Genomic DNA, 20323 nt, shown 5'->3' with positions numbered 1-20323 from the left:
GATATACAGATGGAGAATAAGTACACAAGAAGATGCCCAATATCAGTCATCGGGGAAACACAAATGAAATCCTGATGAGGTTGCACCCCACACTTATTGGAACAGCTACAGTAAAAAACATAGGGGCAACATTAAATGCTGGCAAGGAGGCAGAGAAACTCGATCTCTCACTGCGCAGCGACTCAGGGAAGACAGTGTGGCAGTTTCTTACAAATTAAACCTATGCTTACTGTACGACCCAGCAATTGCACTCCCGGACATTTATCCCAGAGAAATGAAAACTTGTGTCCACAAAAAACTCTCTGCACAACTGCCCGCAGCAGCTTCATATGGAAACCAGGTCCATCAATAAGTGAACGGTTGGGACTCCTGGGTGGCTCAGTCAGTGAAGCATCTGCCTTTGGCTCAAGTCATGATCCCAGGGTCCTGGGATCAAGTCCCGCATCAGGCTCTTTGCTCGGCGGGGAGTCTGCTTCTCCTTCTACTCCTCCCCCCTGCTTGTGCTCTCTCTCTCTTTCACGAATAAATAAATAAAATCTAAAAAAAAAAAAAACCTTAAAAAAATAAATGAAGGGTGAAACCAGATGCGGTATATCCATACCACAGAACACTACTCAGCAATAAACAGGATCAAACTATTGGCACACACAGCAACTTGGATGGATCTCAAGGGCATTATGATGCGTGCAGAAAGACAATCTCGAAAGGTCACATAGTGCACGCTTCCATTTATATAACATTCTTAAAATGACAAAATTATAGAGCTGGAGAGCAGATGAGTGGTTTTGAGGGGTTAGGGATGGGGGGTCGGGGATGGGTGTGACTATAAAAGAGTATCCAGGGAGATCTTTGTGGTGACACAGTTCTGTGTTTCCACTTCCACAGTGGTTCCATAATCAACACGTGACAAAATAACACAGAAACACACACTGTACCAATGTCCGATTTTGGTTTTGAGACTGTGCTATAACTATGGGAGATGTAGCTACAGGGGGAAACTAGGTGAAAGGGACATGGGACATTTCTTTGCAGTTTCCTGTGAACATATAATTACTTCAAAATGAAAAATGAAAAAGAAAACCCAAACCACTTCCATTTCAGTGAGACCTTTCCCTGGGGAGAGGCTGATCCTTCTGCCCAGAGCAGATCTGAGCCCAGGGATGGAGTGTGGTGCATTGGAGGACCTGAACACGGACCAGGAAGATGGTAAGCAGGGAGCTCACAACCTGCTTTCATCCTCCGCAACAACCCTACTAGTGGGAACTATTATTACCCCCTCTTTCTCGATGAGGACACAGTGGCTCGGAGAGATGAAGTGACTTGTCCACGGTCACACAGTGAGTAAGCGTCTGAGCCTGGAAGCCCATGCTCCTCGTCACCATTTTCCACTGCCTTGCAATATGGACAGATTCCGGGGAGCAAACCAATTCTTGCTGCAAGAGCACTTCAGAGGGAGAAATGAATGCAACCTAAGGTCAGAGTCAGACGGCTCCTCGAGAGACCTTGGAATGTCCCCCGCCCATTTTTTCAGATGGGCCAAGTGAGGCCCAGTGAGGGAAGGGACTTACCACAAATTGGCAGCAGAAGCAGATGGTGGGGGGCGGTTTCCTTCCTGCAAGTCCGGGGACTGTCAGCTTTGCCTTTGCACACTGAGCTCGGCACCTGGAAGGTTCTCTGGCTGGGCTTGGAGGGTGTGTGTGTAGCAGAGGTAGGGGAGGTGCGGACTTTACCTTGGGGGAGCGGGTATGTGAATAACTAGCACATCCTTCCTCTGCTCAGCCTGGCTAGAGGACACGGACGGCAGTGTCCAGAGGCCCCTCCAGTTGTCTGGGGAGTTAACTAAAACTATGTTTTTAGTCCTAACAACACACACACACACACACACACACACACACACACACACACATGCACACACACACACTCATATGCAGATACACCCGGCCTGGATCTCAGTCCCTCACATCACACAAAGCACCATCTGCCCCCCTTGGAAGGTCCTCAGACAGAAAGCTTGGCTCTCCTTGTTTTCCAGAAGAAACCAACAAGAGAGGGGAGGGGCCTCATCCAAGATCACACTCAGGTTTGGGACAGATTTGAGAGCAAGGCAGCTGCCTGCCAGCATGGGGGGGTGCTATTCAGTAGTCCCTGAAACAGCACGCAGGACTCTGCTGAGCCCGCTGAGGCCTGGGGCCCAATCCCACCATCCTGGGGCCCCGCCCTTGTCCTTGAATCACTGGTGACCTTGTCTTAGAAACTGGCCATGGAGCCGATGTGGCGGTGGCTTCCTCCTGCGCAGCTGCTCGCTTGGCCTGAACTCACCTCTTGGACGCTCAGTGGTAGCCCCAGACCTCCCTCTGTCTGCCCCTCCGTGGGGCACCCACTCTGTGGCTGGCCCTGTGCTGAGGGTTTACACCTGTTCTTTATCTCACTGAGTCCACGTGAGACCCATTAGGTGGGATTATTATTCCCATTTTATAGGTGACATGATCAAGGCTGGGAAAAGTAAGGCAATTTATCAAAAGCTCTACTGAGAACCGAGATCCAGCCCAGGACCAGGCATCCCCACACGCTGAAGCTCATGACCTTCCTTAGACAAGCTCATCCTGAAGGCCAGGAAGACCTGTGCTCTCCACTAATTCCCTCTGACTGGCTGGAGGTGAGGCTGCCTGGACGTTAGGGATTGGGGTCCCAGTCTCTGCTCAGCCACAGCATACTTTTCCACTTTCCCTGAACGTGAACTTTCTCATTGGTAAAGGGAAAACAATACTCAGCACCTCTCCGAGCCTGACGTGAGGACTGATGGAGATAAGACATGGAATGCCCTTGGTGTGTGCCTTTGTGTGGCTGGAGATATGATTTTTTTATCTGCAGCTGACACTGCCCTCCCCCAAGCCCCACTTTCATCCGTGCTGAGCAGGCCTGGACCAGCACCTAAGCTCTTCCTCACCCGCACTGTCTCCTCCGACCCAAGGAAGGGGCACCCTGGGGGCAGGGGCCCAGGGTACCCCCTTTCCTCCTGCCTGGCCCTGCCAGGGAGAGGATAGGCAGAGCCAGATGTTTCACAGATGTTGCCGATGGTGAGCAAAACAAGAGCACAAGAGCACTTGTCTGCAGCCCAGGGTCTGTTGCCGGAGGGCTGGAGAGCACTGAGGGAGAGGATGCAGCTGAGGGGTGAGTCAGGGAGACTTTCTGGAGTAGGATGGCAGAGGGACCTAGGGAGGAGACAGTAGGCAAAGGGAGCAGAGGAGGAAGGCAGAGACATGGGGGTGGGGAGCGCAGAGGAGTTTGGTGAAGGTGGGGGGAGCAGAGAGGAGTGAAACCAGAGAATCAGGGAGCCTGGAGGGGGCTATCCAGGTGGGAGACTCATAGGGGTTACTGCTGACCGGCCCCTCTCACCCCACCCCACCCCCAGGATCCTGACTTCACAGGGAAAGAACTTTAGAACCCCCAGATGCTCCCAGGCCCTCCTGAGCTGCCTTGGGAGGTAATGAGCTCCCTGTCACAGGAGATGCAAGCAGGAACCTGAGAAGGGACGCAAGCACGAGGCAGCAGTTTAGACCAGATGGTCTCTTCCAGGCTGGAGAGTCTCGGAGGCCCTATCTGCCTCAAGCCAGGCCAAGAGGCCAAGAGTGTGAGGGACCTGACCGGCCCACAGGGTTCGGACGAAGTTTGGCACAGGCAGGCCAACGCTGAGTCCCCTCCCACTGGCATCCAACCAAGCGCCATAACCGTGCCCTTTCCCCTTTCCACCCTTCACAGCCTATTTGCAAGCTGACCCCAGCTGCTCCCAGCCAGGCTGACTGGGCAGTGGTGCAAGGACAGGCTGTTTCTGACACTCCCTGGAACAGGCTGGCTTTGTCCTCTAGCTGAGTGTTCCTGGAAGGACAGCGATCTGGGGTCTGAGACTAGAGGCTCCCTGTCCACTCTGATCAGGGGAGAGCCCGGGCCCGGACCACTTGAGTACAAGCTTTCCACCTCCCCATGACCCTGAGTGATGATGTCACTAAGTTGCCAGCACCACCTCACTTAGTCACCAAAGCCCTGGGAAAGGTGCCACTATGCAAAATTTACAGGTGACAAAACTGAGGCAAAGAGAGGTGACGTGATTTTTTCAAAGATTGAGAGCTAGTAGTAAGCAATGGCGCCAGGGCCCAGGCCTTTCGCCTCTATGCAGTGCTCTCTCCCTCCGCCTCAGTCTTCCCATCTGCGGAATGGGAAGGGACCTGGACATGAGGACCTCACAGCCCTCATATCCCACACTGACCAGCCTGGGATTGCCAGACAGAGAGCAGGGGGCCTGCTCCTTCCTCGCATGTTTAAAGAAAGGGGGGGGTGCGTCTGGGTGGCTCAGTCGTTAAGCGTCTGCCTTTGGCTCAGGTCATGATCCCGGGGTCCTGGGATCGAGCCCCGCGTCAGGTTCCCTGCTGGGAGGGAAGCTTGCTTCTCCCTCTCCCGCTCCCCCTGCTTGTGTTCCCTCTCTCGCTGTCTCTGTCAAATAAATAAAATCTTAAAAAAAATAAAAATAAAAATAAATGGGGAACAGCCCGGACACTGTAAAGGTGACGGGACTGAGGCCTCAGCGGGGAGGAGGGCTCTAGCCAAGGTCCCCAGGGAGCCCAGGCAGGGCCCAGGGCAGGAGGATCCAGGCACCTCTCCAGTCTGCTCTCCAGATGCTCAGCACAGCCACAGCCGCTCTGGGCCAAGGGACCCAGTGTGAGTAATGGAAACCAGGCAGCGGGGCTTTCGGAAATGGGAATTCCATCTGTCTGACTTTGCGCTACGTGACTTCGGTTTCCGTGGCAACTTGGGGGTGGGAAGGTGGAGGGCTTGGCCCGAGGCTAAATCCCTGGACCCTGAAGAATGGGGAAGGTGAGTCTCTTCAGGCCCACAGTGTCTCCCCCAAGGGGAAGACACCACAGAGAGGCCTGGCCAGGCTGGGACTCAAGTCCTAAGCTCCGCTGTCAGCTCAGCCACTAGCCATTTTGGAAGGAACAGGAGTGGTACTGTGGTCCCCTCTGGGCCTGTTTTCCCAAGCTGTCAGGTCCCCAAATCTCAGGCCTGGATGACACCTGTGAGGTGGCCTTGCTCTGAATTAGGGGCACATCTCTGCCCCTCGCTGTCCTTCCAGCCTCACTGAGGCTCTGGGGGCTCTGTGGCAGGCAAGTCCTTCACTGATTACAAGGCCCAACAGGTCCAGTGCCGGACCCAGCTCCACTCCTGGAAGAGCTCACACTCCCAGTGCTAGAAAAAAAGGCTGGAACACGTACTGAGTACCCATTGTATGCCTGGCCCTAGGTTAGGCCTCCAGGGCAGGCAGCGAGGGGAGGCACGGAGGAGAGTGGTTACAAAGACCCATGCCCTTTGTGTTTCTAAGTCATGGTGGGCAGACCTGAACCCAGGACCCCAGGCAGGGAACAAGATCCAGGGAGATGGGGCCCAGCCCCTCTTGCACCAATTCCCTCTGGCTGCATGGAAGTCAGCCCAGCTGGGCCAGGCCCCACTCCAGGCAGCGCCCGGGCCCCTGCCCCCCAAACCCTGGCAGGCTCTATGTGGGGGCAGCAGGGGCCAGCTCTGACGTCAGCTTGGCCTGGGTTCCAGGCTCTCTTCTACCTCCTCCAGGCAAGTGGTCTGGGGCCTCCAGGCCTTGCCTAAATTTGCATCTCCAGTTAGGCACGGAGTGGGAAACCTTCCTCTGGGACACAGAGGGAGTCTCTGTAAGCCCTATTCCTTGTCACCTGCCCAGCTCTTCCCTCTGTCCTAACGGCATCCATGGGCCGGCCCATCTGCAACCTGAGAGGCTAGCCTCGTCCGCCTCCACCAACCAGCCCTGTGCCACCTGAAAGTTCCACTGGAATCTCAAGTGTGGTGGGCAGAAAAATGGAGGAATGTAGCCAGCTGGTGGCCAAGCCAGAACTCTGTCCTGTGGCAAGCAGGGGACACGCAATCCAGAGCACAGGCTTGGTAGCCAGCAGGGCTTAGGCAGAACCCTGTCTCTGCCACTTGCCAGCCGTATGACCTTGGACGAGTCACCCACCCTGTCTGTGCTTCACTCTCCCCATCTGTGAAACGGGCATAACCCCCACCTCCCAGGCTGGTGGAGAAGGTGAGAGGTTACACGGAACGAGCACAGCAGAGTGCCTAGCACGGGGAAACAGCCTGTCAGGGAGCCACGAACCCGGGAGATCGTGTGTATGGCTCTGAGATGGGAGGCGGGTGATGGCAAGAGAGGAGAAGCCGCTGGATTGACCCCCACCCCCAGCCCCAGGCCACCTTGGGAAAGCTCAAACCCAGAAACACACAGAAAGGGTCAAGAACAAGAAATAACACAGGCCTTTTATTTGTTCCAGAACTCGACTGCTGTGTGGTCTGAGGGTGCCATGCTCTCCCAGAGCCCCTAAGGGACACCTCTCCTCGGGGAGTGTGGGATTTCTGTGCGAGGTCACACAGCAGCACCCACCCCTCCAGGCTTCATCAGTCCGGAAGGCCCAGCTGCCCGCCACAGGTGCCTGGGACCAGCAAATCCCCTGAAACTGGGAAGTGGTGTCCACCCTCTCAGCAAGGTGGCTTTTTCACAAGGCGTTGGTTAAAATATTGCACTTGTAAATTAGGAAAACCGATGAGGCAAAAATTTCCTATTACAGGACGACATGCCAAGCATCCGACTACTGTTTAAATAAATAAAACTCAAGGCACGGGGTCTGAGCTGCAAGCCCCAGCGGCCCCCCTGGAGAGCCCTGGAGTCCACAGCTAGGCCCCCTGCCCCATCAGCCAGTTCTTTCAGGAACTTGGTCAATGCTGAGCCCACGCAGCACGGAACAGCAGCTCCGGATCTGGCTCAGCCAGGGCCCCTGACCTGCCAGGGCCCTCGGGCCCCCTCGTACCGGGGCAGTGTGGACCCACCGGGGCCAGTCCTTCTACTCCTTCAGTGGCCTGGGCCTCCCTTGGTCCAGGCCTCTCATCCGAATGTCCGTTTGTCCGTCCGGAGACGCAGCCTCCGGGGGCTTGCTTGCCCCCTCCGTCGCAGAGGGAGAAAGGCAGGTGGGAAGGGGGCCCAGCCCGCCTGGTGTGAACACGGAGCTCTACCCTGTCAGCCCCTAAAGTGGGGGACTCATCTTCTTCTGGTTAATGAGGTCCAGGTAGAGGTCAGAGCGGAGGAAGCGTGGATAGGAGTCCTTTTCCATGAGCCCGAAGATGCGCTTCTGCGCCAGATCGAAGCAGCCACGGGTGACACTCTGCAGGTTGTCCTTGGTGTGCTCCCGTGTGTAGGAGTCCAGGTTGACCTGTGGGGGCAGAGAGCAATATGGTCAGGTCCACTGGCACGTGGGCGCGGGGGGCCAGGAATGGGACCTCCCCAGCCCTTCACCTCCAAGCCCCTCTGTTCCATGTCTTAAGTCTCAGAGTGGAGACCCTCGGGGCAGCGATTCAGTTCCTGGCTCGGTCACTCACTGTAGGGCAGGTAGTTTATAGGGCCTGGACATACCACTTCTAAGGTCAGACTGCCTGGTTGGAATTCCAGCAGTGCCATACCTAGGCATGTGACCCCAAGCAGATCACATAAGTGCTCCCTTGTCTTATCTGTAGGCAAGGAATGATGGTACACTCCTCAAAGAGTGCCAAAGACTAAACAAGGTCATCCATGGTAAAGAGATATGGAGTCCATCAACAGATCACCCACTGCGAGTCTGCACACAGTGCCTGGCCCTCAGTAAGCACTCACTAGATATTAGCGACTCTGAGCTAGGCTCTCTGAGACTGTCTCCTCATTCTTCAAATGACGATAATATTAAACCCATTTTACAGGTTGTCGTGAGGATCAAATAAAAGAGTGCATCCATAAAGGGCTTGGCGCATGCCTGGCACACAGTGCCTCGACAGTGCCCATTTCTGTTACCGACAGAATTCTGTTCTTCCCAGGGCCCCAGCTTGCTTCCTCTCCACCCTGGACACATGGTCCCCCAGAGTCACTCTGGCCTCTCCCCTTCCTGAGCTCCTTGCTGAGGCTGCCAGGTACCTGTGATCACTGAGAGGCCACTGGGGATGGGGATGGGGCTGAGGCACCCGAGGGCCCAGCCTGAGGCCTTACCTCCTTGCACGCCTGGATCGCGATGTACTCAGCGAAGATCTTCTTGGCCTTGGCCGCCATCTTGGACTGTGACTTGACCTTCTTGAAGTCCTCACATGCCAGCCAGAATTCCAGGTTCTCCTCACTAAACTCGGTGCGAAGGAAGGCCTGGAACACTGCTAAGCCATCTGTGACGAGAAGCCCAGGCCCTGGGGTGAGAGACAGAACCAGCCCCTTCTGCCTTCTGGACCCCACCCCCCAGCCTCCCCTCCAGGGGCCTTTGAGGGTGCAGATGTTGGGAGCTTAGTAAGATAACCACTTCGAAGAGCCAGGAGCCCCCGGGATGTGGACCCACCCCTGCCACTGCCTCTCTATGGGCCTTGGCCATGTCTCTCCCGCCTGTGCCTCAGTTCCCTCATCTGTAAAATGGGGGTCATGAGTCTACCTCCTGGAGCCCTATGAGGATCGGAGGGGATCCTGCCCATGAGATGTGGGGCACATGTGGCCCAGTGGAAGCCCTCGGTACGTGGAAATGTTTATTGTTATTCTGGGAATCCGGGTGTGAGCACACAGGTCCCGCGGCCTCTTGCGGGCAGTGCCAGCTCCCACGGACAGGGAGGGGCTGGCCGAAGCCGGCTCCAAGGCCAGCCCAAGGGCCTCGGCCTCTCTCAATGGCAGGGACGCCTGACGGGACCCAGGAAAGAGGAAAGGGCCACCTCTCTGGGAGCAGACACGCTCTCTGGGTCTGGGAGAGGAGGAAAGGGAAGGGGGGAGATCACGCAGGGAGGGGAGCAGGCCGGCTGGGCCCCACTTACATTTGTGAAGCAGCAGCTTCTCCAAGGACTCGCCCCACTTGAGGGCTTCCTCTGAGGTGGGCCTGAGGGGCGAGGGAAGGGGCAGAGTGAGGCACCGTGAGGTTCGGGGAAATGGGGGTGGTCTCTGTTAGCTGTCCTTGGCCCGGGCAGTGGCCGAGCCCAGTTGGGGAGCCCAGCCCCTCTCTTTGGGCCCCATCGCCTCTGCCCCTGCCCGGCCGGCCTTCCCAGAGCGTCTGTCCCCTGTGAGGGCTTGCCAGGTACCAGGCTCCGTCAAAGACAGCCTCCGTCCAACCCAGAGCTGGATCAAGGCCAAAAAACACCTTTCCATTTGACCCCACCGCCAGCCCTGCTCCCCTGGGGACCAGTGGGTGCCTGAGGGGCCCCAGGGGTGCAGAGAGGACCTACTTGAATGACTTCACCATTTTGTCTGCCTTGCCCGCTGGTTGGGCCCCAGGGGACTCGTTCCTTCGCCTGAAGATGCCCAGCTTGTTCTTCATGTCCTTGGCTCTGGGGGCAGAAGCAGAGAAGGGGGTCGGTGAGCCTGGCGCGCTCGGCCCCTGCACATCCAGGGTGGGAAGGGTGCGCGCCGGGGGCAGAGGCACCTACTCCTTCATCGTGTGCCGCCTCTGTAGGTTCCCATTGCGTGTGAGGTACATGCCTCGGAGCATCTCTGTAGGGCCCCCCACGCTGGGGCCCGGGATGGTCTGCAGGGAGCACCCCCCAGGTTCCTTCTTCTCCCACTGCGTCCCGGGGCGGCACGGGCTGCAGCCGAGCGTTCGTTCGCCGGGATCCCAGCCGGATGACTGGGGCTCCCAGGCACAGGCCGGGCTGGGACTCAGACAGGAGGAGCCAGGAAATGGGAGGGACCAGCACGGGGAGCGGAAAAAAAAAAAAAAAATCCCTCCTGGCCAACCCCGAGAGGGAGCCCGTGAAAGGGGCATGTGTCTGCAAGGGGCGGCCTCTGGGGCCCGACCGAGTTATTTGCAACCGGCCTCCCCGTTGCCATGGCAGCGCCGGGGCGAAGGAGAAAACAAGTCAGCAAATTGCTGGGGGGGGGGGGGTTGGCGCTGCCCACCAGGGCGGCAGGCCTGGCTATTTTTAGCCAGGAAGCATTTTTAGCCTTGCCACTCCCCCAGGAGGCAGCCGATTTCGGGACTGGGCAAAGCTGCTGGCAAGAAAGGGGTTAAAGGCCCCATGCTCACGTTTGCCCCCCTTGTCGCTGGACCCCCTACCCTGGGCACCTCCGGGATAGCTCCTGGCAGCCGGCCTCATCCTCAGTCACTGGCTTTGGATACAAGCATCCATGAATGTGCAAGAGGGTGTCCCACAAGTCTGAGTACGGTTTCAAGCTCAAATAACTCCAGGAGTACAAGTCCTATAAACCTTCCAAAATGTCATTTGGAATTTTCATTATGTAATTTTTTAATGCACATTGAGTGTTGTGACTTTTGAATGATACATTTTTTTTTTTTTATTTTAAGTTTTGGTCTCTGTTCTGATCAACTATAAAAAAATGCTGACTGAAACCAAAAGTTAAAAAATGCGTTGGCAAAATCACAAAGCTAAATAAGTGTAAAAGAAATTTAAATAATTCAACTTTCAAATGGGTGTTTGTTAAGTTTGTAGTATTTATACTTCTGAATTTACTCGAGCTTAAAGTGGCATTAAGACCTCCGGGACACCCTGGGTGAGTCGGTGAGGGAGGTGGTACCCCGTGGAGGTTAAGTGTGAGGCTCTGGAGCCGCACAGCCTCGGGTTCAAATCCCAGCTCCAGCAGTTGCCAACTGTCAAATCCCAGCTCCAGCAGTTGCCAACTGTGTGCTCTTGGTCAAGTCACCTCACCTCTCAGAATGTCAAATTTTCCCATCCATCAAACAGGGATGATAACAGTACCTACCATCTGCCGGGGTTATTGTGAGAAGCAAGGAGAAAATGCGCATAAAGTTTTAGCACATTGCCTGGGGCAAAAGTGCTCAGGAGAGAGAGAGAAAGAGAGAAGGGAGTGGTGGCCCACTGTGTCCTGAGGGTCTGGGGCAGCTGCCCAGGGATGGGGACCCTGCTCTAGAAAGTCCAAGCCAAGGAACTAAGGCCAAGGAGTCCAGGGATTGGCAGTCTTCTGGGTGAGGACTGGGGCCCTCAGAATGCCCGGGGGTGACTAGGCTGCCAGCATTTGATTTCCCGGGACATAGTGGTCTGCCTGACAGGATGGCAGAGCTCAGACGGGCCCCGTGTGTTCCCACGTGCGTGCAGAAGGCAAAACAGGGACCCACAAGAGGAAGCTAAAGGAGCACTTTCCTTCAGTCAGAGCCATGAAGAAATGGAATGGGTGGCCTGTGGGGAATGGACTCTCATCACTAGGGGCTCAAAGGCTACACAGCAGGGCTGCTGTGAACCTTCAGAATGCTCTACACTGAGCTTCAATATAACAGGCTCTGCACACCAGGTATCCGATCCCCACTCCGCCACGCACTTGCTGTGTAACCTGAGACGTGTAACTTCTTTTTGCTTCAGTTTACTCATTGGTCAAATAGGGTACGTAAGAAGAAAAAGGAAATGTAAAATAAAAACAATGGTAAAGATTAAATTAGATAATATATGGAATGCGCATAGAACAGTGCCTGGCACGATAAATATTAGTTATTTTTATTGTTATCCCAGATTCTAAGAGTCCTCGATGAAGCTTTTAAGAATGTGAGCTTCAGACATTCAAAAAGCAGCACCCACCCTGAAGGGAGGCTCGAGTTAGGACCGGCCCGGGACAGCTCCAGCACCCCCAGATGCCCACCCTCCATGGCCTTCCACTGCCGCACCCATGGGAGTGACACCCCCAGCCGCTACGCTGATACCTGGACCAAAGGGCTCATTTTGATGCCTGTTACCTTCCCTAGAAGGTGGGATTGCTCCTGGCTGCAGAGTGAGAGAAGCCTACAGTTGCCACAGGAACCTGGAGAGGCCCGAGGAGCTGGGGGAGAAAGAGTTTCTAGAGTAGTGGACGCTAGCCAAAGTAGAAGCCAGGAAAATGGCTATAGGAGGCATCTGGGAAGACCCTGTCCTCCCCGCCCAGGCCCAACTGGTAAATAATGGTGGGCCCTACACAAACTGGAGGGGAGGAGGAGCTCCCTCTGGGGGCCACCGTGTGCCCCACCGCCTCCTCTCCATCCCGCCCCTAGTCTCCAGGTCCTTGGGCCCAGGTGTACAAGGAGCCTAAGGAGAACCCACACACACCCTCTTCATTTAACTGGCACCTCCAAACCTCCAAATGGATGTGTAAGGTCCCAGAAGGCTGGGGCGTATGGGATACGCTACCTGGACCACCAGCGCCACCTCCTGGCAACGCCCGAGACTGCTAGCCTTCAAGAGCTCAAGAGGAGAAAGGGGGAATCCCCTGTCCTTTCTCAGGGAGCAAAGCACTTGTCAAGGTCACTCAGCCACTGCTTGGCTCAGAGGCTGGGCCCGGGCCAGGACAACCCGGCTGGTTGCCTCTGCTTGGTTCCCTGGGGCTTCCAGTACTGAATCAGCATGTTGCCTCACTCTGCATGAATGGTGAGGGCAGTGCCAGATGCTCAGGACCCTAGCGACCCCACCCTGGGGCCACTGCCAAGTCTTAAGATCTTGTTGTTCACTGGTGTCTGTCTAGGGCAGGAAGGGCCACAGCCTCTCCTCCCCACCTGTACCCCTGGAGGAGAGACAAGCCCGAGGACAGAGGAAGAGGAGGGGGGTGGGGAGCCTCCCTGACTGCAAGGTTGAGGACCAGGGATCTTTCCAACGTACAGGTTTTTGCCCTTTCTCTTCCGAGAGGCTTCATCATCATCCCCAACCGTGTCAGCCCCACTCATCTGTGGAAGAAAGATAGACACGTTATAGTCCGGGCATCAAAGGCTGCTTGCTGCCTGCGCAAAGAGAGGCTCAGGGATCCAACAGCGCCTGCAAACTGTCCCACCCCTCTCCTGCAAAGCTCCTACCCCTCAGGTGAGGGACAGGGAAGCCCATTACTGGGAACAGTCTGTCCATGAAGTGTGGTTGGCTTGGCAGATCCTCCAGCCAAAGGGGTCTCTTCCCAGTGCAACTAGGAGCCCGGTTTGCGAGGGAGAAGCCTAAGACACAGCACTGATGGCAGAACCAGAGACAGCACTCGGTATTTGCAGGCAGGAGAGCAGACTGGAGAGCAGGGCTATGGGAGGGCTTCTGCAGTGGGACTCGGCCAGTCATGGTCCCTTGGTGAGCCTCAATTTCTTAATTTCAAAATCGAGATCCTGGGATGCCTGGGTGGCTCAGTCGGTGAAGCGTCTGCCTTCGGCTCAGGTCATGATCCCAGGGTCCTGGGATCGAGTCCTGCACCGAGTCCCGCATCGGGCTGCTTGTTCAGTGGAGAGCCTGCTCCTCCCTCTGCCTCTGACTGCCACTCACCCTGCTTGTGCTCGCTGTCTCTCTCTCTCTGACAAATAAATAAATAAAATCTTTGGGGAAAAAAAATCAAGATCCTAATGACTAACTCAGGCTTCTGAGGTTTGGCAGAGACCTGGGATTGGTCAGCAGGGTGGACAGTGAATTGTCACACAAGCCTGAGAGAAGCTCTCCTGCCTTAAAGCCTTCCATGGCTCCCCAGTGCCCCCAGGGTAACATCCAAACTCCGTGACATGATATACAGGGTCTGCCGTCTTAGGAGCTGGGCAGAAAGTTGCATTTGAACATCAGTTACAAGTCCTTCAGTTATCTCTCCGGTCCAGCTCCCTCCTTGACCCTGCCCTCCAGCCAAATGGAATGTCTTTGCTTGAACTGCCGCCTCACCTCAGGCCTTTACCTGGGCTACACCTTCCATGGGGGATGCTTTTGTGACCCTCCTGTCTCCCTTTACTCCCAAGACCCAGCCTCAGGAAAGACCAGACCTTGGGTAAGCCACTTAAATGCCTCCTCACCTAGGGAGCACTCCCAGACCCCTAGACCAAGGCTGTGCCCCCTTCACCGCTTTTGAGGTCCCTACCACATTCGAAAGGGCTTTTTCTAAATCTGTCCCCTCTGCTTGGCTGTGAGTTCTCACGAGTGAGGCCTCTGTCTGCCTGGGTCACCCTCACGGGGTGAGCACCTCACGATTAGGAGCTCAACAAATAGTCGAATGAATGAATGCGTCAAGAGAGGGAAAGCAGACTGGAAACAATGAGTCTTGAGGCCCTCACTGACTGAGTCCCAGCTTGCAGCTGGTATCCCCCACCCCCTCCGCTCCACTGAGGCCCACAGGCTGCACCTCTCCCACCCCTCTCTCCCTTCCCTTTGCCTGCGCGGCGTCCCCTTCCCGGAATGCCTCTCTCGTCTTCACCCCAGTCTGCCACTCCTCTTCTCCAGACCACTCCAGATCCCCACCATCTCAGGGCTGTCCTGTTTCCTTGCCCTGCTGGTCATTGTCCATCTTCTTCCAGAAGAAACCCAAGGCCCCAACAGTGCCACCCTGGGGCAGGAGCCCAGGAAATGCTCTGAGGATGGGAGAGGAGCTAGAGCTCAGAGTAGGCTGGGCATGGACATTATGTCCCAAGACAAGACAGAATGCCACCCAGCGTGCATCTCAGCTCTGATTCCTCCTGAGTCCCACCCTGGGCCTCAATTTCCTCATCTGTAAAATAAAGATGGGCTAATTATTATTTTTTTTTTAAGATTTTTTATTTATTTATTTTTTTAACAGAGAGAGAGAGACAGCGAGAGAGGGAACACAAGCAGGGGGAGCGGGAGGGGGAGAAGCAGGCTTCCCGCTGAGCAGGGAGCCCGACGTGGAACTCGATCCCAGGACCCTGGGATCGTGACCCGAGCCGAAGGCAGACGCTTAACGACTGAGCCACCCAGGCGAAGATGGGCTAATTCTTAAAGCGCTCTTAATTCTGGAAAGAAAAGTGGCCTTATTCCAGATATAGCCAACAGGGAGAGCTACTAGCCTCAGTGGAATACACACCCATGGATGGATGGATGGATGGATGGATGGATGGATGGATGGATTGATGAATGGATAAATGGACAGAGGGATGGATGGATGAATTCATACTATAGACCAGACCCCGGAATGGGCATTATCCAGATACTATCATTAATCTTCAGAGTAAGTCCATAAAGCAAACAGAGGTTCAGAGAAGTTAAGCCACTTGCCCAAAGATACCCAGAGTTGAAGTGACTGGGGGAATCTAGGTCCGTGTGCACTTAAGGCCCGTGTTTCTCCACCAGAGGATGCTGCTATTCAAATGTAAGGACGGGGCACATTTTGAATGTTTTCAGTAAAAGTCTCGGGGGAAGTGCCACCTCCTTCCTGAGAAGACTGCCCCTCCAGGGTTGTAAAAACGTGTGTGTACGTGCACACACAGGCACACACCCATCTATGGTGTGTGATTCCAGAGCACGGGTTTGCAGGAAGCAGTTACTGATCCTATTTGCCCTGACTCTGGAGGAGTTTCTTAGCCTCTCAGCTTCAGCTTCGTTAGCTACAGCATAGGTGGGGTGACAGCCCCCTGGCAGTTGGAAGAGTCACCACGATCAAGCCTCAGCCCCTGTGGCCCAATGCTGGGGCCCTCTGTAATGAGGGCTGCCCAGGGTCATTGCTCAGTGAGTCTCCCCTGGGCTCCCCGAGCTGGGCCTGTCGCACACACTGGCTGCGGTCACACTGGCCGGGCTAGGCAGTGCCCGGGAGCCCCCACCCGTGGGAAAGGGCCACGGGCGCTGGGCTTCCTCCCATTCTAACCTCAGCTTCCGTACTTTATCGAGCCCACACAATGGGCCTGGGGGCCACTCCCGCCCCGCCCGCACCCCTCAGCCTCTGCACTGCTGGGAAATGGGCTCTTCCTTCCACTGCTGGGAGGGGGTCATCTTTGGCAGGGACCAACCCACACCAATCAGCCTGATAGCCCAGTGCCTGGGCGGTGACCCCCAGAGCAGCTGGGGAAACCCAGGCACTAGTGGGGGTGGCTGCAGGCTAGACAGAGAAGAAACTGAGCCAGAAAGTCAGGGTTCTGATTCCCAGCCCCACAGTGGCCCCCAGGGCTCCCCTCTTCAGGAGGGCCTGCCTGGCACCCAGCGCACAAAAGGCCTCTCCTTCCCATCTGCTCCCCACTGCCTTGCTCCTCTCCAGGGCCCTCCCTGCTGAAAGGGAAACGGAGGGGGGCCCAGAGCCACCAGGCAGGAATCCCTGGGGCCCGCCCGGCCACTCCAGGCACTGGGAGCTCCCCGCCCCTTGGAATAATAACTATAATTTTTACTGTAATTATCACTATAATAGTAGTTGTGGTTAAGGGTGTCGATTCTAAATTGCCTGGATTGGGATCCTACCTCAGTGACTTAGGAGCTAATTGACTTTAGCCGAGTTACAACCTCTCTCTGTGCCTCGGCCTCTGTAGCTGTAAAGTGGGGATAATAACCGGACCTTCCTCATCGGGGCGTGGTGTGGATTACCTAAGTGAACACACAGGAAGAGCTTAGCTCAGTACCTGTACCCCCAGAGCCCCACCACTGCCGGCTATGGTGGTTATCGCGAGTGTTTGCTGAGCACTCTCTACGTGCCAGGTCTGAAGTGAAGGGCTTTCATGTTTTTACCTCGTTCCATCTTCACGACCGTTCTGAGAACGATTTGTTGTCCCCTGCCTCAGTTCACAGTGGAGGAAACTGAGGCACAGGCTGGCAAGTGGCAGCGAATTTCAGGGCTGGCTCCAGAGCCCACCCACGACTGAGGGCTCTTGTGGGCAGGGTCCTCACCTGGTTCCTCTCACTGGTCTGGACCCAATTTCTGGGGCTACCTGGCCATGCCTGGCGCCAGCACCCCACACCCTGTCCCCCTGTGACCTGGCCCAGCCTGGCGGGCCCCATACAACCTTGTGGAAACACTGGATCTGAATGCTACACGTATTCGTTTGGACACAGGAAATAATTTTTCTTTAAGTGCTTTGTAAACAGTAGGCTCGAAGGTACTGTCACATCTTGGAGCTGGAAGGCATCTTAAGGGGCCCTCTGGTCTGACCTCCTGCCTAGGCGGGAAGCTTGGTGTGGCAGACAGCCTCTGCCCAAGCCAGTCCCCGCAGGGGGGAGGGAGAAGGAAGGATGGCCAGGGAGGGGCCGCAGCCTCTGTCTCCTCACTGTCAAAGAACGACCCACGACCCTGGGCCACTCCAGGCCAGGCTGAGGCGGAAGTGAAGGGCAGCAACCTGGGCCCAGACACAGATTCGCTCAGGGCTTCCCAGGCTCCCAGGAAAAGGGCAGATACAGGCCCATGGTTCTGCCCGCGGGGCCACCAGGGGGCAGCCAGCAAGGCAGGGGTCTGGCAGCAGAGGGCACTGTGAGACCACTCAACTCGGCACTGGGAGCCAGGCGCAGGGGATGACCGAGGGGTTAACCTTGGTGGGGAGGTGGTCTCCTCTCTGGACCTCCGGCAGCCCATCTGTAAAATGACCATGACGAGTGGGCCGTCTCTCAGATCTGTCTACTCCCAGTAGAAAGAAATCACTCAGCACACAAGAGGGCAAAGGGTGACAAGTAAGGGTCACCCCTGTGACAGGCAGCATGCCCTCTGGGCAGCCTCAGCTTAGCCACACAGCCCCGGGGCCACACCAGCTCTTGTCTGGCCCTCCTGGGTTTCACATCATGACAGGATCCCTGCCATGGGCGCAGAGCTTTCCACATAGTGCAATCTTCTCGAATCCCTGGGACACCTCCAAGGAAGACTTAGCACTCCCACTTTATAAGAGAAAACGAAAGCTCAAAGAAAGACCTAACTTGGCCAGGGTCTCGGGACCAGGAAGGAGGAGGCAGAGCTGAGATTTGAACTCAGGTCTGTCTGACTCCACCTAAAGACTTCACCCCTCTCCTCTTCACCTCCTGCCTGGCATAGCCTGGAAACAGTGGCCTGGAGGCAGCAGCTGACCCTCCCAAGAAAGCCAGGCCCATGGCAGGCCCAAGCCAGGAAGATGGAAGTCACAGGGGAACCCACCACCACCCCCTGCCTGCTGCCAGCCCCCCACACCCTGGCCCTCACCAGCCTGAGGTGAGGTGAGCAGGGTCTGGGGTCGAGCCAGGGAGGACTGGGCAGGGTGAGGCCACGGCCCAGCTCTAGCAGCACTTGCTGTGTGGCCTGGGACAAACGCTTCTCGCTCAGCCTCAGGCTCCCTGCTGGAGGACGAGGAAAAGGGGTCCCACCCTGCAGCAGTGTCGTGCAGGCCAGGAAAGGGAGCTGGGGGCACTTCGTGAATGTTGGCATAACGGCCACCACGTTTGCCACTGCTCTCCTTCTCCTTGTCGTCATCAACATGATTCCCATTTATGGAGCACCCGCTGAGTGCTGAGGACCAGCACTGCTCGAAACACTCCACCCGCACTGGGCTACTTAATCTTCCCCGCAGTCCTACAAAGGAGGTATTATTACCATTCTCGTTTTGCTGATGAAGAAACTGAGGCTCAGAGAAAGGGCAGGGACTTGCCCCAGGCCCACTGGCGGTGAGGGATGGCGCAGGACCAGGGGCTTGCCCAGCCTCGACCTCCGGGGCAGGGTTCTTAACGAAGCCGGCTGGCTGCAGTGAGCAGGATACACATGATGATGGACTGGCAGCCGGGTCCGTGGAAACCGTGGGAGCACAGCCTCTGAGGCCCCTGCCAACTCTGTCGCTCAAGCCCAAGAAAGGAAACAAGAGGCCACAAGAGGGTGGGGGATACCAGTGAAAACCCTGGGCTCCCAAAGGAGGAAGCTGAAACATGACAGAGCTGGGCCAGGCCTGCCGGACTCCTGCGCAGGAGTATCTGCCCCAAAATAGGAGCTCGGATCAGCTGGTTGGGGGGGACTAGAAGGGTGTGCATGTAGGTATGTGGCTGTATCTGTATATAGATTTTTGATTTACAAACAGGACAGAACTTGGGAGGGTCTTGGGGAGGGGGTGTGGAAACAGGGTAGTGAGTCCCGGGATCTCGGTGCCCACCGGAGAGGAGTGGCCGGGCCTGGTCTGAGTGAGCCCGAGGCCTCACCCGGGTAGGGCAGAGTTCTAGACTCTCTCTAGCTGCAGCAAGAAATGGCCAAAGATGGTGATATTCCAACTATGGGGAACAGCACAGTCCCTGGGGGGCTTGTCTAAAATGCAGGGTCTGGGCACCATATGCTAGAAATTCTGATTCCAGGAGCCTGGGGCTGGAGACTTAGAAATCTATGTATGAATAACCTCCTTCTAGTCATTACGGAGCACATCAAAGTTAGAACCACATGTGTCTGTGGATGAGGAAACTGAGTCCAGTCCCAGTTCCTTTGGGATTCGGTTCCAATTTCCGGGCCCAAAGTTTAAGGCCTTTTCTGGGGGGTCCCAGCCTGCCCTTCCAGTCCAACCACCTTGCAGCAGTGTCCTCCCAAGTGTGAAGTCAGCCTTCTCACTACTGCCTGAGGCGAAGAAGGCTTCCAAAGCCATGACCCAACTCAGTGGGGAAATGCTGGCATCCATTAGTCATGTCTGCCCTGGGTGTGGAGGCAGGAAGGGCAGCATGAGTACCATGCGTCTGCCATCCCTGCATTTTAGGAATCCCTTGCTCTAGCCAAACTGGCTTCTACAGACAGTGTGCCCAGGTCATGTCCACTTTCGCAGAATGCCTGTCTCATCCCCTCTTCATTCTAAACCTGCTCAATCATCAAGGCCAAGCCAAAGGGCATCTTGCTCCAGAAGCTTCCTCTGATGGCCTAAGGCCCTGAGGTCTTTCCTCCATGAACTCCCAGGTCCCTGCCCCCCGCCCCCCCCCCATGCACCTGGCTTCACAACGTTGTCATAACAACACCTTGCACCGCGCTGGCTGCTAGCATCTCAAAAGCATCTACCAGTTCCTGCACTAAGGTCACCAGGCAACAGGCTCTTCTGGTTCATCCTCAACCACCCTGCGACATGAGTGTAATTCATCTCTGCTTTTCACAGAAGGACACTAAGGCTCAGAGGAGCTGAGTGGCTCACCCAAGGCCACACAGTGAGTGAGAGACCGAGCCCAGGCTCAAGCTGGCTAGTGGGCTTCAAGGATGTGATGCAATCTTTTCACTGTGGGGCCAGCTTCCGCACCCACACAGATAGCTCATTGCTCACAGGCTGAGAGCAGCCTCACACATTCCTGTGGCCCCGCAGTGGCACAGAGCATAGGGCCTGGCACACGGCAGGAAATCAATAAACACTTATTCGTCTATTTATAAATATTTGCGAGAGGCAAATAGCATGGTAGGGATGCACTCCAGCCCTGGAGCCAGAATCTAATTCTGGGGCAGACATTTATAAACTGTGTGGCCTGGGGTAAGTGAGATAACCCCTGAGTGCCTCAGTCTCCTCATCTGTAGGGAGCTACAACAATATCTCGTCATGAGGCTGTCATGAGCATTGGTGAGGTCAGCTAAACTGCTTAGAATTGGGGCGCCTGGGGGCTCAGTTGGTTAAGCATCAAACTCTTGATTTTGGCTCAGGTCATGATCTCATGA

At 55.9% G+C, this 20323-nt stretch overlaps 1 protein-coding gene across 8 annotated transcripts in view; it reads right to left on the bottom strand.

Annotated features, from left to right (window-relative positions):
* Positions 1-6315: 6315 nt before the first annotated feature.
* RGS3 (regulator of G protein signaling 3) overlaps positions 6316-20323 on the bottom strand; it is a 118349-nt gene continuing 104341 nt past the window's right edge. For 6 of the 8 annotated variants that reach the window (XM_088018996.1, XM_028107895.2, XM_088018999.1 and 3 more), the window contains 5 exons: positions 12649-12713; positions 9283-9384; positions 8878-8939; positions 8084-8250; positions 6316-7280 (listed from right to left, as the gene is read on the bottom strand). In XM_088018996.1, the coding sequence (XP_087875122.1) occupies positions 7095-7280; positions 8084-8250; positions 8878-8939; positions 9283-9384; positions 12649-12713 (582 nt within the window). In that variant the 3' untranslated portion in view covers positions 6316-7094. Of the gene's footprint in view, positions 7281-8083; positions 8251-8877; positions 8940-9282; positions 9385-9483; positions 9561-12648; positions 12714-20323 lie in introns of those variants that run through there. The other 2 variants (XM_088019003.1, XM_088019002.1) reach the window with 2 other exon arrangements.

Source organism: Eumetopias jubatus, unplaced genomic scaffold (genome assembly GCF_037043125.1).
Source record: "Eumetopias jubatus isolate StellerSeaLion01/CBP00866 unplaced genomic scaffold, mEumJub1_p1.0 scaffold_15, whole genome shotgun sequence".
Taxonomy (NCBI): Eukaryota; Metazoa; Chordata; class Mammalia; order Carnivora; family Otariidae; genus Eumetopias; species Eumetopias jubatus.
The sequence above is the reverse complement of the archived record's forward strand: the minus strand, read 5'-3'. Positions and strand labels throughout refer to the sequence as shown.